Source organism: Rhododendron vialii, chromosome 8a (assembly GCF_030253575.1).
Source record: "Rhododendron vialii isolate Sample 1 chromosome 8a, ASM3025357v1".
NCBI classification, from domain to species: Eukaryota; Viridiplantae; Streptophyta; class Magnoliopsida; order Ericales; family Ericaceae; genus Rhododendron; species Rhododendron vialii.
This window is the reverse complement of record NC_080564.1, coordinates 32,137,295-32,155,881: the sequence shown is the minus strand read 5'-3', so window position 1 is coordinate 32,155,881 and position 18,587 is coordinate 32,137,295. Positions and strand designations below refer to the sequence as shown.

The 18,587-nt window shown below is 38.0% G+C and overlaps 1 protein-coding gene across 1 annotated transcript; it reads left to right on the top strand.

Annotated features, from left to right (window-relative positions):
* Positions 1 to 4,067: 4,067 nt before the first annotated feature.
* On the top strand, positions 4,068 to 18,559 carry LOC131298776 (leucine-rich repeat receptor-like kinase protein CLV1a). The gene is made up of 9 exons (XM_058324247.1): positions 4,068 to 5,545; positions 5,648 to 5,664; positions 5,993 to 6,084; positions 6,416 to 6,482; positions 11,828 to 11,914; positions 14,106 to 14,169; positions 14,742 to 14,889; positions 17,303 to 17,565; positions 17,647 to 18,559. Exons 1-9 carry the CDS (start codon positions 4,083 to 4,085, stop codon positions 18,281 to 18,283), a joined length of 2,838 nt encoding a protein of 945 aa, XP_058180230.1. The 5' UTR covers positions 4,068 to 4,082; the 3' UTR covers positions 18,284 to 18,559.
* The last annotated feature ends 28 nt before the right edge of the window (positions 18,560 to 18,587 follow it).

Below are 18,587 nucleotides of genomic sequence, written 5' to 3'. Positions count from 1 at the left end.
TGATAGTAGGATGACTAGGATCCACAATCCACTGAATGGTGTTGTGGGTTCTATCATCACTAAATTTGGTTGTGAATTCTACCATCACTTACGAGAGAAATGTACAGATAGATATAAATTTCGGTGTGTCCCTAACCATACTCATGTGGAATTCTTAAACGACCGATTCTACCATCATTTATGAGAGATGTAAACGTTAATGTATCACTTGCATTACTCATGTGAAATTCTTAAACGACCACATTCCTCCTTCTTCAATGTACACATCGTGAATGTTAAAAAAATAAAAAATAAAAAGGAAATGTACACCTCGTGGATGTTCAAAAAAAATATGGAAATGTACACATCGTGGAAATGTCGTTGACCACGTTCGTTTTGAATTTCTAGACTAACTTTTCTCTTAGTATACGGTTTTCAATAAATTCTCTTCAATTATTTTTCTCATTTCTTTATCTATCTCTTTCCGCTCATTACCTAAAAAAAAACTTCATTTAAACCCAATACAAACATGGCCGTCAAGAGATCTATCGGTTAAAATTTGTAGAAACAGATGTTCGTTTAATTCTATTTTAGGGGTGGGAAAGAAAGGTATACATTGTATGCAAATGCTAAAACAAAATCCACTGTTAATAGAAGGATCCTACATTTTATATAGAAAACGACTCGTTTCTAATGAACTCCTTACAAATTGATGAGATCTTCAATGGTGAATCAAGATCATCTCATGTAAAAATCCTTCTTGCCATGTAAAATGGAGTTACCTCGTTTTTAATTTGACTTTTGGAGTCATTGTTTTTATGGTCTTCAGTTGCTCCATTTACCAACTATGTAAAAAGTCAAATTGATCAAATATCAACCATCGTACTTGTCACAAGAGAAATGAATCACTGCGGTCCGTTGTTCACTCATTTTTTGATAAAATACTTTTTTTTTTTTGATCAGTGATAAAATACATTTCACTTACATGACTATTGATATGCAGTCAACTTTATCGTTTGCACATAACTAGAAAGAAAAGAAAAGAAGTACAACTTTTAATAAGCGATTTCGGGCTCATTCAGCTAAATAAGGCATTTGACTTCTTTTTTTAAATTTTTTTTTCACATTTGTTAGTTTTTCGTCGATCTTTTGAGGATTATTGCTTTATCATGACGAGAGAAATCCAAAAAATAAAAAATTACGATCAAAATCTAAATTTTTTTGAATATTATTCTGACAAAGCAATAATCCGCAAAAGATCAAAATCAAAATATTATTCAAAAAAATTTAGATTTTGATCATAATTTTTACTTTTTAGATTTCTCTTGTCATGATAAAGCAATAATCCTCAAAAAATCGACGAAAAACTAACAAATGCGAAAAAAAATTTAATAAAAAAAAGTCAAATGCCTTATTTAGCCGAATGAGGCCTTCATATACATTACGTAAGGAATCACGCGAAGGTTCCTTGGGGGCGATTGTGGATTGTAGCTGCTATTTGACCTCCAATTTAAATTGAGATGGCATTTTTATTGTAGCTGCTATTTGACCTCCTATTTAAATTGAGGAGAAAAACTTTTTTACGGCCGAGCCATGAATATACTTTACGGCGCTCAATAGCGTGTGTCCAACAATGTTTTGAACGGTTCAGATTAAAAAAAAAACTACTCCTTTTCGCTAGAAGAGTTTAACTCTTCGCTGGAATTTTTATTAAATCCGGATTTAATTGCCGAAACGAATGGCTGAGATTGCGCGAAACTGTGAATAAATTCCTCTCTAAATTGAGATCGCATTCTATTAAGAAAGAAAAATTATACCAAAGCTGAGGATGAAAGTAAAATAGCAGTACGATTTTGATGGCATGGGCCATGGGGCCCCAAATGATTGTCATTAGTGATGATCAGACATGATGATGTGTCCAAGTTGGGGCCCATATGACGATAGTTATGTTTTAATTTCCCTATGATTTAGATTGAGAAACACACTTCTCTCTCCTTGATTGCTTAAACATTTTTATCAAACCTTGACGCTAATTAATAAGGAAAATTCTAAAATCAGCCCAATGGGCTGACAATAGTGAGTGTGTGAATGTGTATTAAAGGTATAAAAAGTACACAAAAATACGTGTTTTCCTTGTCTTTTAGTGTGCTTATCGTCAGCCCAGTGGGCTTACAATAGCAAGACCGAATTAATAACTACAGCAACTCCTTCTGTTGCGATCAACACCCATACATATAGCACTTGCTACACTTCTGCCCTTTTTCTTTGTCTTTCTTTTGTCGATACACCGCTTCTACCTCGTTGCACTGTTACTAGAAAAAATAAGGTCTCATTCCTAATCTAGAGAAAGAAGAGAGTGCATGAAGTTTAACTGAAACCGTTCATCTCGATAATTAATGATCAATATAACAATTTAATTCATTAAAAATGATTTTGAGCGGCTATCATCACGCGAATTGACCTCTAATGAATTGCAGACAAACCGTTTCCCTTTTTTAAACAAGTAAGCTAGCTTCTTATATGGTTTCTTGAAGGTGCGTCATTTATAATTAGTATTTCGAACAAAATTATTGACCGATAATACTTGGTCATAATTTTTCAATGTTAACTCATTTTCATTGTTTTTATAACCAAATTGAGCTTTGAAAAATGAAATGGTGAGTCCCAATCTTCTATCGGTCCGAATTTTCTAAAAGAGGAGTCGGCCTCTAACACTCAAGTCATGATAACATTTTTCTTCAAGGGCAAGTCAAGAACTACTATATATATATATATATATATATATATATATATATATATATATATATATATATATATATATATATATATATATATATATAGAGAGAGAGAGAGAGAGAGAGAGAGAGAGAGAGAGAGAGAGAGAGAGAGAGAGAGTGTGTGTGTGTGTGTGTGTGTGTGTGTGTCACATTCTTGCAAAAAGTATACAAAAGTTTTGAAGCCCGGAGGCTCAAGAGAACCATCTTGACCCAAGAGGCCCATATCAAGGTTAGGCTGTCAAAACTCAACAGTTAATAGGCCCATGGGACAATTTTACCATTGGATTTTTTTTTTGGTCAAACGAAAATATTTACCATAGGAGATATGACACAGGAAAGAAAGGAAAAAAAGTTGGCTAATGCACCCATTTTTTATAATCACGTATTTCAGACAGCTTACGTGTACTTCGATTAATCTCGGACCCTGAAACAAATGACCAAATAAATCTCTAATGGCCTTTAGGATTCTTTTGTTGACGGTAGAATGACACAGTGCACATGAAAAGTCATACATGGAGATAATATTTTGAATGAGGTGTTTAAGATTCAAAATAAGTTGACAACTTGGAGTAATCTACCCGGAGAGGGGCTTGCATCAGATTAGCTAGGTGGCGAGGCAATAGCTTACCAAAGCTATAATTAGTAGCTAGTTCGAGAGGATAACCAGTCACATTGGGACTAAGGCACGGCTCAAACTCCTGCAGGAGGCCGCTGTTCCCTGCCCAACGACACATTCTTATGCGTTACTAATTCGTCTACCAATGAAAAAACATCCATTTCCGTCCGACTTGCATATGTCAAACACGCCGCCTGCGTGAGCCTGGATCGAATTCTCCTTGAGATGATTCCTAGAATCAAAGTTATTGGACTAATTAATCTAATTCGAATTTCAACTGCTCCAAAATACTAGTACAATTTTAAACTATTCATTAGAATGAACTAAAAAGCACTCTACAATCCCAAGCTATTCATTTTCTAATTTTGTCATTAGAATGAACTTCTGGGATTGAACCCAATTTTCACTGGTGTAGCCCACCATCCTTATTCCACCCAGTCATAAACATAAACCCGAACAGTATATTCCCGTGAACCACATTTAATGTGTCCAAGCCCTGTATTTATTCCCATTCCTCCCAATCCTCGTGAACCCTTTTATGTCGAATATAACTTCTCCCTGTTCACTTTTGTACTCTCATTCACCAACTTGCCTCTTCTCATTAACCTCCCATCCTTTTATATAACGGCCCCTCCCCCTTCTCCCAAACAACGAATTCTCTCTCTCTCTCTCTCTCTCTCTCTCTCTCTCTCTCTCTCTCTCTCTCCAAAATGGACCTCTTTGTCTCACTATACACAAGTCTCCTCCTAAGCCTAGTGTGTTTGCCAATTGGCATGCCATTTACTGTGATAATGTCCGATTCGGGCGTGCCCTCGGCCCTAGTCGACACCCCACAAACGGGTTTTTCTAACAAAAACGGGGCGCGCACCGATGCCAAAGAACAAGAGGCGGTCTACGACATCATGAAGGCGACGGGGAACTCGTGGGCCACCGACATTCCGGATGTCTGCCGTGGCCGTTGGCACGGAATAGAGTGCATGCCCGACAAGGACAACGTCTTCCATATCGTGTCGCTCTCCTTTGGGGCGCTATCCGACGACACTGCATTCCCCACATGTGACCCCGCCCAGTCGTTCATCTCGCCTTCCATCACGAAACTCCCCCACCTTAGGACCTTGTTCTTCTACCGTTGTTTTAGTGACAATCCTCAGCCAATCCCGGCCTTCTTCGGCCGGCTAGGGCCCACACTCCAAACCCTGGTTCTCCGGGAGAACGGGCACATAGGGCCCATCCCTCACCAACTGGGCAATCTGACCCGTTTAAAAGTCCTCGATCTTCACGGGAACAATCTCAACGGGTGGATTCCGGTTTCACTAGGCCGGCTCACCGGTCTAAGGTCGTTAGATTTGAGTGGCAATAAGTTAACCGGTTCAGTTCCCGGCTTTTCCTTCCCTGTTTTAAACGTTCTAGACCTAAACCAAAATCACCTTGTGGGTTCAATCCCATCTGCCATTGGAAACTGCCAGTCTCTCATAAAAATAGACTTGAGCCGGAATCGCTTCTCCGGTCCAATTCCTGACTCCATATCCGGTCTAGAAAACCTTATTCTTTTGGATTTAAGCTATAATCTTCTTTCTGGCCCACTCCCAATTTCTCTAAATACCTTGAATTCTCTCCAAGCTTTGGTCCTAAAAGGAAATCCAATGGATTCTACAGTAATTCCAAGTCATGGGTTTGATGGGTTTAAGGGTTTAATGATCTTAGACCTCTCCGAAATGAATTTGCACGGACCGATACCCGAATCACTAGGCCACTTAACCAACCTTCGTGTTCTTCATCTTGATGGGAACCACTTGAATGGTTCGATTCCGAGAACCTTTCGAGATTTGATAAATCTTAGTGAGCTGAGACTAAATAATAACTGGTTGACCGGGCCAGTTCCGTTCAGGAGAGAGGTGGTGTGGAGGATGCGAGGGAAACTGAGGCTTTACAACAACTCAGGACTGTGTTACGATGCAAGAAATGGCTTCGAAAACGGCTTGGATTCGTTGGTTGAATCGGGTATTAGCTATTGTGAGGCAGCGAAGCCGACGATAACTGTGCAGCATTTTTCCACTGTCAATGGAGAGATGGAAAGGTCATCGAGTAAATCATCCGCCGCAGTTTATAATGGTTCAGTTGTTCGTGTGTTGATTCAGTTAACAGCACTTTTGTTGTTTGTTTTGTACCTATTGTAGTAGATGGAAACAGAGGATTTAGAGATTTAGTTGTCAGAAGCTTTGTATAGTACTTCTACAATGAGTAATAAGTTATCCATTTTCGTTGTCTTTCTCAGTTGTTACCCCGGAAATGGTTGATTCTCTCTAGTTAGTAGAAGTGCGATTGAGTACAGAGGATGATCTGTTTTTATTGAAAACAAGAAGTTCAAAAATTGTTTAAAATGGCCTAACCAACACACATCCCACGATTCACGGAAGAACAATCAAGAAAAGAAACATAGAATGTAAGATACAAAGATTTCTTGGTTCAAAAAAAAAAAAAAAAACTATGTAGTTGAGTAGATGTACGGCTCACACCAGATCGGCGTCGAACTCCAAATAGTTAGCGAAGCACGAACCAAATAGAATCAGGTTTCAAAATCTCAAACATGTTTTTCATGAGGATTTCGGATGATGTGCAGCCGCAATCACGGACCTCAGGACCTCAGATAAGATTATGGCATACATTTCATTTTCCCTTGTTGGCATGCAAACGAATATGATTCGATGCCTGGTATGTTGGTTTATTATTTTAAAATGTGGGATTTTACTAGGTCTATGGACTATGCGAATTCGGGCTTTTCGGGAGAACATTGCTAGGGAATGAGGGCGCCACATGACTGGTCCAAGCAAATGCCGGGCTCATAGGTGAAAATCAAGGCTCGTGGATCTTGATGAGGCCCATTTTGTTCGACCCTTCCAAAAATATGCACGGCATAAGCGCAAACGAGAGCATACCATTGAGAATAGTTGCAACGATCCTCATGTATACCATGCACCGCAACGTCGAGTGCTTCACTAATATCCTTTTTCAGCTCATGATTTTCTAATTGTTTTTTTTGCAGGTGCTTGAGGAACTGATGTTCTCTAACAATCCTCATGTTTGGTTGCTTTTCCATTCCATTTGGGAGGGTCTGTTAATTCTTTTTTTGTTGTTTGTTTTGGTCTCTGCTCCAACCGTCTCGCTTTTTGGCTTGTTTCTTGTACATTTTCTTATTATTAATGAATTTCTTGCTCTTCCATGGAAAAAAAAAAGTGGGTAAGTGGACTCAGCTTTGGCCCAACTCCCCAGTTCCCCAAAGATGGGGGATTTAGGTGTGTGGGTGGTGACTTCTCTTCACAGCTTCTCCGGATTGCCCCTCCTCTGCTCCGTTGCGAACTTGCACCAAGGCGTGAGGCGGTTGGCCACCTCTTGCCCCTCCGACGAGTAAGTTAGAATACAGGAGAGAGAGAGAGAGAGAGAGGAGAGAGAGAGAGAGAGAGAGAGAGCACTTTCAGAGTGATGTAGGGTTGTGTACCTTCTCTAGGGTTTATCCCTCTGTTTATATAGGCCACTACGTACTTGCTCTCGAAGCCAAGAGCTAGCGTGACGCACGACACATGCTTGTGACATCACATGTAACCGCCCCTCTTCCAAGACATTCCAGGCTCCTCTGGAAGGGAATCTCCACGTGGCCACAGCTTGGCCAAAGCCGACCCGACCCGAAGGCTAGGTCCATGGGTGCGATATGGGTCATAAACTGGTGGGCTGGAACTCCCCTCGGCCGCTCTACCACCTCGCTGGGCCTCCAGCCCAAACGACACACACACAGGGCCAGACAAGTGAGCCCATCGACTCCACCCGCTTCCCTTTCATGGGTTTGCACCGCAACCCATCATGGTTCGGCCCACCACAAGGTGTTGCAACTATGCTACTACCACACCCACTTAAACAAACAATTACACAAACTCTCACATCAAACATGGATATTTGATATGAGAGAGTTTGTATAATGGAAAATTCTAAAATCAGCCCAATAGGCTGACGATAGTATATGTGTAAATGTGTATTAAAGGATGTAAAAAGTGCAAAAAATACGTGTTTTTCTTGTCTTTTAGTGTGTTTATCGTCAGCCCAATGGGCTGACAATAGCAAGACCGATATACACACACTTTACCCAAATATTTTTTAGCAAAAAAGATTGATTTTTTGAGTTAAAAATGATTATTTCTCAAAATACTGAGTAAAAGTTTAAAAAAAAAAATTTGATCTAATGTTTGGATCTAACTTTTTCCGTGGTCAATGCTGTTAAGCATTTGTTTTGGGATTTATTTGGACGAAAATCTAAACCACCTGAAGGGCCCCTCTCCGTTCCACTTTCTGCAAATACTTATTTTCAAATAAGTATTTTTTTTTTTGTAATTTTCAAGTTTATAAAAAAAATGGGCTTACTGAAATCTAAAAATATGCAATATGGATTTTGTTTGAAAAATCTCGACGGGATCTTTTAAACGATGAAAAATTTGGAAAATTATTTTTATAAGCACATTATTTTTAAACTTGAAAATGAAAATAAGTACTTATTTTTAAGAGGCCCTGTTCCAGAAACCCAAATAAGTACTTATTTTGAAATAATTATTTTTTTTGCAATTTTCAAACTTAAAAATAATGGGCTTACTAAAATCTAAAATTATGTAATATGGATCTTGTTTGAAAGATCTTTTATACGGTGCAAAAAAATTGAAAAATTATTTTTGTAAGCACATTATTTTTAAGCTTGAAAATTTAAAAATAAGTACTTATTTTTTTAGAAGATTTCCGGAACGGGGCCTAATGGAATGGTTACAGATGTGAATGCCTTTGGAAAAAAAGGAGAGTAATTTATTTGTTTGCGCTAATTGCTTCGCTAGAAATCTCTCTAGAGTTATCCGGCCGCGCATCAAAAGTCCCAAAGATAATTCGTGATGTTTGTTTGCTCAAAGAGCTTCGCTAGAATTCTCTCAAAGAGCTTCTCTACTTCTCCGGAGTCCAACTGTGCATCAAAAGTCCCAAAGATAATTCGTGATGCTTCAAATTTGAAGAGGAGTGTGTAGATCCTTCTCCTGGCCCTATTTAAGTGAAGTAGTGCTTGTGTGTGTTGTGAGAATAACGGCAGAGAGGATAGTTTGATATCACTCTATTAATCTGAGAAGTTAAAAACTCCCAAATTAACTGGAAGATTGTCGTTGTCTACTCCTGGATTTTTGGTACGTCGTGGCTCTTAAAAGACATTGGAGTAGAGAGGATCGAGAATATAGTGAAAACTTCGGAATCCTAATCGAATAGGAGAAATAATTCAGTGTTCCATTCATGGAGATGAACTCGAGTGAGAAGACGTAGGAGGAAGACTTGGTGTTTGTTAAGGACTATTAATTATCTAGCTAAGGACTGTTAATTATTATTACATAAACTTTGCTTTGATCATACGTTCTATAAATATCTGAATGTATTCTGCTTCCACAGTTACCCATTCGTCAAAACTCATTCTCTCCAACTATAAATGAACGGGCATGACATACGTGTTGTGCACGTATGCCCTCACCTGATAATACAAAATAAAAAACCTACCTAGCTGACTTGCACGTGGTTTATGAATCAATGGTCGTTGTGGAATTGGAGACTACATAAATACTAAAGAGTTTTGCTAAACAGAAAAGGGAAGTGATTTTGACACTTCCTAAATTGATAACTACACTTGCAAAGGGTAGTGCCAAAATCAATCCGTATATTGAATTAATTTTGGAACTCTCTTAGAGAATTAATGTGGTTATCAATTTAGGAAGTGTCAAAATTAATTTCTGAATCATTAGCACTATAATAAAGGACACCAATAGGGTTTTGCTTGAAGGATCTCGGCTATGGATGGAGACCATGAGATACACGGCTAAAACAAGAAAGAATGAGCAGAGGGAGAAACATTTCGCCTCTGGGCTATATTTTTTCCTTCGTAAGCTTTTATTTGTTTTTCAATGAAGTTTTATTATCACATCATTATACGTTTTGACTCTATGATGAGTGGCTAAACATTAAGAATAGGGTTGAGAACGAAATCCTGTAAAGTTACTCGATTGATTTTATGCATGTGATTTTTTCTACTTGTGTTCAAAATTTATTGTTTTTTACTCAATAAATAATTTGATTAAAACTCGGATATGAGTTTTTTTTCTTCATAATTTGATATCACCCTAATAATCGAGTTGCTTGGTTTGTCAAAATCTATATTTAAGTACGAAATATCTTCTGTGACTAGTTCTACTGAGCTTTGGCGAACAGTACAGTGCACAGTTATATGAATTGAGATCCTTATTACCTGAACCTTCCAAAAATACCTTCGTACACATAAAGAGAGTGCAACTCGTCGTCGAACCCCACCGTACTCGATTCTTATTTTGTCATCACCCTCGAACCGTACGTTGGATCTCAGACAGAGCTACCGGTCGTTCATCTCCTCTGCCGCCGGCGAACAATGGCCAAGAAAATCCTCAATTCTTTCTCGTTGTGTTGGAAATGGAATTTGTTTTATTAATCCCAACAGGCAACAGGTTGGCTTGATCAAGCCTCGGGACTTAGGGCTGCAAACGAGCCTAGCCGAGACAAGTTTTGTTGTGTTCGAGCTTGGCTCGTTGACTAAACAAGCCAAAAATTCGAGCTCGAGTTTGGCTCGGTTGTAAACGAGCCAAGCCGAGCTTTGTTGTGTTTGAGCTCAGTTCGACTGTAAACCGAGCCTGATTCATTCATTGAAACGACCCGAGTCTACTTTTTTGAGCTTTGGAGTGCTAAACTCTGCTCGTTAACTAAACAAGCCAAGCCGAACTCGGTTCGTTTGCAGTCGTATTGGAACTCATAGATGAAGTGGACTAATAAACACTTAAACAATGTTCTATTATTAAGCTCTTCAATTCCTGTACTTGGCGAAGTTAAAAGAGTACTTTTATGAACTGCAGAAATGGGTTTGGCATTCTTCCAAAAGCAGACATCGAATTGCCAACGCGAAGGATCGGAGAAGAGTTTCCACCAAAACACTTGATGAATCCGATGTCTATGAATAATTAATCGGGATACCGGCCCTAATCAAGCGTGTAATTGTGTATATAGGCCACTTGGTGTTTGTTGAGTCGGTGCAACTTTTTCTTGATCAAATACCTAACTAGTTTGAGCTTCATATAGAAGCTCCAACTTTGCAACATGGATTGTTAGTCATCCATAATAAGTGGTCCAATTCTCAACCCAAGTTGTCGAGAGGAGATAGAGTAAAGATGAGATCAGACGTAAGGTTTTAGTTTCGAAGAACATGTACGTAGCAGTAAAGTAACAGCTTCATATAACAGCAATGTTGGAGGCAAGGCCGGCCAATGAGTTTTTAATGCCCAATGGCTAATTAAAAAAAATGTACCCTTAAAGAGTTAATACTTAAACAAATTTTACAGTAACAATCACAATACAAGAAAGCCAAACCAATATAAAGTTCTACTAATCATTACATATAAACAAAAAATACAAAGTCTCCAAATAGGCAAATACATATTATTTCAAGAACGCATAAATATCACTTGAATATTACTAGTGTTGGCATTTCTAGAAGCAAAAGTTTTAAAAAAGTCTTACTCAAACCCAAGTAGTAAAAATATTGGAGTGCCCCTAAAATTTAGAATTTTTGGAATGCCCGAGGCCCCGGCCTCTTGGACCTTGGGGGTAGGCCGGCACTGGTGGGAGGGTAAAATTTTAGTACGATTCGAAGTTTTGCATGTTTCTAATTTTCGGCGAGATTTCGTAGATATGAAATACTACTAGTTAAGTCTTGTCACAACAATATTAACCGGCCGGCGCTAATACCTTAACTATAAGTCTCCAGCCAAAGTATAGCATTATATCAACCAACAAGGGGAACTAATGACTCAATGTGAACTGGTACCTAAGACCACAGGTACGGTGGTTTATGCGAATGGATAAAGTACTAACCAAGTGCCCACATTCCGCAAGTGTCCATTATTTCTATCCAAAACCCTTCTTTCACACTAGCTTGCCGACATGTTTTCCATGAGGATTTCAGATCATGTGCACCCGCAATCAGGGACCTCAGAAAAGATAATGGCATACATTTGATTTTCCTTTGTTGGCAAACAAACATGATTCGATGCTTGGTATGTTGGTTTATTATTTTTACGTTTCGAAAAATGTGGGATTTAAGTGGGTAAGTGGACTCGGCTTTGACCCAACTGTTTACATCATATATTCACCGCCTGTTGATATCGACAAAAAAGTGGCAATTATAAAAAAATGCCACCTATTTTATTATTGTTTTTTTTTAAACGGCAAAAAAGAAAAGTGCAGTACACTTGGCGTATCTTTATTCATTAAGTTTAAACGAGCCGAGCCTGATTCATTTACTAAAACGAGCTGTGTCTACTTTATTAAACTTTGGAGTGTTTAACACTCTGATCGTTAACTAAACGAGCAGAACAGAGCCTCGGAGCTCAGTTCGTTTGCAGTTCTACCAGACTCATAGTTTTGCTTTCTCTTAAATCCTATGTTCGAAATCTCACAGGTACTATTATAATTCATACTGGACTTTGTTGGTTTTTATTACGAGTCATCCTTAACGGACGATGAGATTAGAACGCACAAATTAATCGAGATGCGGATAAACTGATCCAAACATCTAGAGATATAAAATAATAAAAAATGAAAGTTGTTTTATTTATGCTTAGTTAAAGTGGAACTGCACCTTAATGTTTAATCAATGATCAACTTACGTGTTGTTAACTTGTCATTGTTCTTGTTCTAAAAGTGACTTTTCCCTTGTCATTGTTCTTGTTCAAAAAGTAACTTTTCCCTTTTGCGACTAATTAACTACAGTACTACAGTACCTTTTAACCTACAAGTGCACCCCCACTGATTGATTCAAATGGGCAGAGCTGGTTCTCTTCACCTTGTTTGGTATGCCAGCGTTTCAACGACCCACTTGACAGTATAATACACATTTCAATGAATTTCGACCGGACCCCTATTCTGAGGATTTATAGTCTTTTTTACACAAGTTTCGTAGTATTTGTTTACTGTTGCTTCTGATTTATATGTTGCGGTCAAGAGTCAAAACTATAGTTGGAATTAATTGACATCAATTTAAAATAAAAGATATACGAGTCTGCAGGAAATATAAATAAATAAAAATCCTCCCTTAGACATGTTAGCAAAGGACAAGATTTGCGTGCTGGTAAAGACCTGAATCTTGAATCTACAAAATCGCAGTCAAAACAATACACCTACAAAACGTAATTAACGAAAACGATTGCCCAACAAATTCATATTATGGTCATAATTTAATCATAAATCGTGCCTAATAATGTTGAGTTTTTCCATAGTTCCCTCTGTCCCATATTTTTGGTCTTTCTTCACTTTTTGTATCACTCAAACAATTGTCTATATCTCACAATTTATAATATTTTTTACGATTTCGAAAATTTTGTTTAATTAAGTTATTTGAGATCTATCAAATAAGATTTATATTTGATACTATAAAAAATATTACTATAAATTAAAAGATATAACTAATTTTTTTAGAAGTACCAAATACTCTCTCCGTTTGAATTTAATAGTCCTTTTTTTTGAGTTCGTGTCATTTTATAATCGATAATATCTCGTAATTTATAATGTTATATGTGATGAAAATTGATATTCACGCTCCCAAAATTACTGATAACGCTCCACTCATAACGTGAAGTTACTAGTAATTTCATAAACAAAGTGGAGCGCCATTACCAATTTTGGTAGCACGAATATCAATTTCCTATGTGATTTTGAAAATATTGTCTTATAGAACTAATTAAGATCTATCAAACAAGATCCATATTAGATTTAAAATTCATTATCAGTTTAAAGATATAACTCATTTTTTATCCGGTTAGAATTAATAGAACGAGAAACTATTAAATCTGGATGGAATGAGTAATCTCATTTTTTTATCCGGTTAAAATAGAACGAGAGACTATTAAATCCAGACGGAATGAGTAATACTAGGCTCTGTTCTTTGGGACTTAACTTAAATATGAATTTGAGCTAAAATGTGGTTATTTTTCAAAATATTTAGGTAAAAGTGCAAAAATTTTACTTTTTTGATTCCTACGGATCAATACTAAAAAAAAATAGGAGCAAAACTAACAAATATAAATAAAAAAATTCAAATAAAAACAATTTTCAAATTTAAATTTTAAGTTAAGTCCAAAAGATCGGAGATAGACCGACAATAGGGATATGGAGCGGAGTGAGGAATTGTTTTTGAAACGAGGAAAATAAACAATGATTGCGTGAACGGCAAATGAGGTTTGAAGTAGACAGTGAGCAAACGCAAAAGAATTGAAGGCAGAGACGCAAGAGACTTTCTTGTTCCATTGCAAATCTCCTCGCGCGACATTCGCCAGCTGCCTCTCTCTCTCTCTCTCTCTCTCTCTCTCTCTCTCAAAAGAAAATGTCTGCGTCTACCTAAAAGCGTTACGCTTCGCATCTCTTCAGCATAACTTTACCCCTCCCAGCTTTTTTTTTAATCCATGTGGGAGTAGTAATTTTAGAGAGAGAAAGAGAGAGTGAGAGAGAGGAAACTTATGGCTTTATGCTTTTTGGTTTCTTGTGGAAACTGGTTTGATCCGTACGCTCATCACCCCTAATCGAATCTTGACAAGAACTTGAGAAGCGAAAGAGTAAATAATCACACACACACACACACACACACACACAGAGAGAGAGAGAGAGAGAGAAGGGCATGGCGTTCGGATCGATGATTTGTTGCGGAAAGGGTTTTGATCGGTAAGCTTTCGTTACGTCATTCATTATTTCAATTGCTCGAAGCTAATAAGGCGCTTTTTTTTTTTTTAGTGCAGTGTATGCAATAGTACCCTTGTTTGATCTCAAATGATAATTGGGAAGTGCTTAAGCTAATTACCCATATTTAAATTTAAGAGGAAACCTTAGTTAATTAGGAACAGTAAACGAATTAATTTACTCGGCTTCGAGATCGAGCTTGAACACATCTTGTAATTGTAAGCTTGTTAAGATGAAGCTTGAATGGTTTTTATTCGGCTCGATAAGCTTATAACCTCTTAAAAATTTAAACTTGACCGGTTTGATAAGATCTAGGTTCGAAATCGGCTCAACCCATGAACAAACCAAAAACATTTTTTAAGGTCGTTAATTTTCAAACCAGCATTGAATTTCCCTGCCCTATGGCTATAGGTTATAAATTGAAATGGATATGAAGATTGAAGATTTTTGTTTTGCTATTATTTTTGATGAATTGGTGTATGGACCGACTGATCTGGAGGACCAGTCCCACCGTCCTCTAGCTGGTTTTGCTAACTTGTGAGTGCTTAAACACGCAGGAAAGAAAGGGGAAAGAAGCAACCAACATGGAGGGTATTTTCTTTGAAGGAATTGCATGCTGCTACAAACAATTTTAATTACGATAACAAGCTCGGAGAAGGTGCATTTGGTAGTGTTTATTGGGGTCAGCTGTGGGATGGATCTCAGGTAATGACCCAAATTCCTAGCTCTCTCTGTTTTGGTTTTAGATTTTCATGCCTATATACCTATTTTCTTGAACATTTGACAAGTGTATGGTCAATAAACAAACTTTTGGGAAACAGCAAAGAATTAGGTGATATAAAGATTTGTTCTTATGAGTTTCATGTAGGAAAACTGAAAAGGATAGCAGATATAATTGATTTGGTATCATTATGGTCTCCTGGGTTCTCAATTACATAATAGTAGTAGTTTGAGAAAATGGCTCATATAAATTCTTGTCTGTCTGTATGTATGTATGATGATCTCGTTTTGTGGGTACTTTGCAACTCTGGTATGCATTATGTGGGAGTAACTTTTTATTTGGTGCTAAGTTAATGAGCCAGATAATTAGATTTGTCTGTCCAAAGTACTCTCCAAGAACTTCATTAGCACAGTAGATGTCATGTCAATGTGGCATTATAGGAGAACATGAGGGCATGGAAATAGTTATCTTTATATGCTCGCCCTTTGTCTAAGAATTTGAGATATTCCAAACTGTCCTATTTGCTTGCATACCATCTTGGATGACATTGTAACTCACCACTTTACTCACAATATTTGCTCTTAATTGTGGTATGGATTATCTTTCAAGTTTTGGTCAACATTTCGTCTAGTAAATTCGGCATTTGTACATGGAGTATCAGGTTTAGTTTGGAGTTAGCTTCTCTCTTTAGACATGATAAACTCCATACGTCTCTCCAGTAAATGTAATCAACGTAAATGAGACTCTAAGGAAATCACGCGAACCAACTTGTCCTTCTGGAAAGGAGGGTAGTTGTAGTTTGCCAAAAACAATTTGGCTTCTGCGATGTAAAGAACAATCATCTTTGAGCCTCAAGAGACGACCTTTAGGCATTTTATAACAATCTTAGAGTTGTGGATAAACTTAGGACCAAGCATTGGTTGGGTGTGGAGTGTTTGTATGGCCACTTTCTGCTCTTATATGTGCCATCTCTTTAAGTATAATGTCACTCTTAGTTCACTTTGTATGTGAAACCCAGTAATGAAATGGTAGGAGAAAACGTTTGCATCTTGGACAGAATGTTGTAGGATTCAGAATTTCGTCCTTATATGAAATGTTAGGCTAGGGGAATGTTGAAGCCTTCAGAAGGATTAGTACAAGTTTTCAAAAGGGAAAGTAGTTGGCTTGTGTTTACCATTTCTTGTTCTCATGAACATATCACTTTTAGAGGCCACAAAATCTGAAGATTGCATGAAGTTTCTTCTCTTCTTTACTTGTTTTGGTTTTTGAGGTGGTGGGAGGGTCAATAGGGTTGTGTGATATTAGGTATGTTCGGGGTTTGATCTCGACTCTCACTTGAGCTCTCTCTTCATAATTTTATCACTTTGGATGAGCCGATGAGGATATGGTTGGATTTGGGGTGTCCTTACTCTTCAGGTTGAACAGTTTTGCCGTACATCTATCCGTGTAGTAGTCAAACTATATGGAGGGACTTGGGAGAAGGCATGTAAATATTCCACAAGTAGTTTGATCATTGATCATTCTATATTGTAATGAACTTAGTATGATATTTAAGTAGGGGCTAAGGCAGGAAGATTTCTTTTTCCCATTTGAACTTGCTATCATTGTGGCGGACTAGAGTAGGATAGTTGCGAGAACTATGCACGGTGATTTCACGTTTTGACATTAGCAGAAGTGCCGAATGTGGTGATTTCAGTGATAGATTCTGATAGTGCATTTGCCGATGAGATATTTGTCCACGAGGTTGAAGCCGCAAGTGGAAAACAATTTAGAGGAAAATGAAGGTGAAAAACATAATGTAAGAACTCTCCTTAAAGATCTGCTTAAGAAAAATCTGTGCATGCAAATTTGTTGGATTAAGTCTGGATGCCATATGGTGGACTCTCTGACCTAGCAATATTTACCTAAGATTAGGGGTGACAATAATCAAGCTTTGTTTGAAAACTTAATGAGCTTGAAAAATATATTCCAGTTTAGTTCATTTTATTCCAGTTTAGTTTGTTTATGAGACAAGCCAATCTCAAACGAGTTTTAATAAAGCCAAACACTAGTCAATCTCGAGTAGCTTGAATTTTTTATACCTCATAAGCCGAACGAGCAGAGTAGTTGCTTGTTCGAGCTTGGTTTGAAACCTTATGAGCTTGAAAAAATGTTCAAGCTTGGTTTGTTTATGTGACAAACCAATCTCGAACAATTTTTTATTGGAAGAACACGAGGTCAAACTCGAGTACCTTGGTTCGTTTAGAAGCCCTACCTAAGATAGCTTATAAGAAGAACATATGTTCTTCCATAATTAGGTGAGAAATTCTCTTGGATAGACTTGTGAAAGCAAAACAAGTATAAAAATTGCTTGCCGTATAGATTAATCAACTCTTGCCTTACGGGGATTATCTGCAGATTGCGGTTAAGAGGTTGAAGGTTTGGAGCGACAAAGCGGAGATGGAATTTTCAGTTGAGGTTGAGATACTTGCACGAGTGCGACACAAGAATCTGCTAAGCTTACGTGGCTATTGCGCAGAAGGACAAGAGCGTCTAATTGTTTATGACTACATGCCTAACCTGAGCTTACTTTCTCATCTTCATGGCCACCACTCAGCTGAGTGCCTTCTTGACTGGAATCGACGCATGAACATAGCTATCGGATCAGCTGAGGGAATTGCGTAAGCTCTCTGTTCCAAATGTTCCCCTGTATATTTCATATTTTCCATAAATGTTTTGTTGACCGAAATGATTTTATGCAGTTATCTTCACCACCATGCAACCCCCCATATAATCCACAGAGACATTAAAGCAAGCAATGTGCTACTTGACGCAGATTTCAAAGCTCAAGTTGCAGATTTTGGATTTGCAAAGCTAATACCAGACGGTGCAACCCATGTAACAACTAGAGTGAAGGGTACCCTTGGCTACCTTGCCCCAGAATATGCTATGCTAGGGAAAGCATCAGAAAGCTGTGATGTCTACAGCTTTGGCATTCTTTTGCTAGAGCTCGCTACTGGCAAGAGACCCATCGAGAAGCTCAGCTCTTCAATGAAGTGCACAATCACCAATTGGGCTTTGCCCCTGGCGTGCGAGGGGAGGTTAAGTGAACTGGCAGACCCACGACTGAATGGGAAGTATGAAGATGTAGAGTTGAAAAGAGTTGTATTTGTTGCATTGATTTGTGCCCATAGTAGGTCAGAGAAGAGACCCACCATGCTTGAGGTGGTGGAGCTTTTGAAAGGAGACTCGAAAGAGAAGTTTGCAGTTATAGAAAATGATGAGTTGTTCAAGAGTCTTCCCGCAAATGATAATCATGGGTCCGTGGCAGATGATGGGTCGGACTTCATACGGGAGGAGAGAGAACCAAAGCAAGTGGTGAAAGAGTTGCAGGTGTGACCTCGCAAGTGAGGTATCAGCTGAATTTACGGAGAGTTGTGTTTCAGTTCGTATAGAAAGTTGATTGAAGTAATTACTAGATATTTCTATGTTTGGCAAGGTTCCGGGTTTTAAGCAGAGGACTGCCGACTACTGAATTGAAAGCATGGATTGCATGTCGTGGGATTTGTGTGTTGATGTTTCTTATGTATTGTTGTATTCTTTTCCTCTTTTACGTACATGAATGATCGAAACTATTTTTATCGTTTGCCAGTGGTATCCAGATCTCTTGATTTAGGTTTTGGCTGGTTATGGCTGGTTCTAG

What these genes read in the sequence shown, in the direction of transcription:
- LOC131298776 (XM_058324247.1), top strand. Translation starts at nt 4,083, where the DNA reads ATGGACCTCTTTGTCTCACTATACACAAGTCTCCTCCTAAGCCTAGTG. An exon ending in CGAATATGATTCGATGCCTG is followed by an intron (nt 6,085 to 6,415) that starts GTATGTTGGTTT and finishes TTTTTTTTGCAG; the next exon opens with GTGCTTGAGGAACTGATGTT. An exon ending in TTTCCATTCCATTTGGGAGG is followed by an intron (nt 6,483 to 11,827) that starts GTCTGTTAATTC and finishes CTAAACGAGCAG; the next exon opens with AACAGAGCCTCGGAGCTCAG.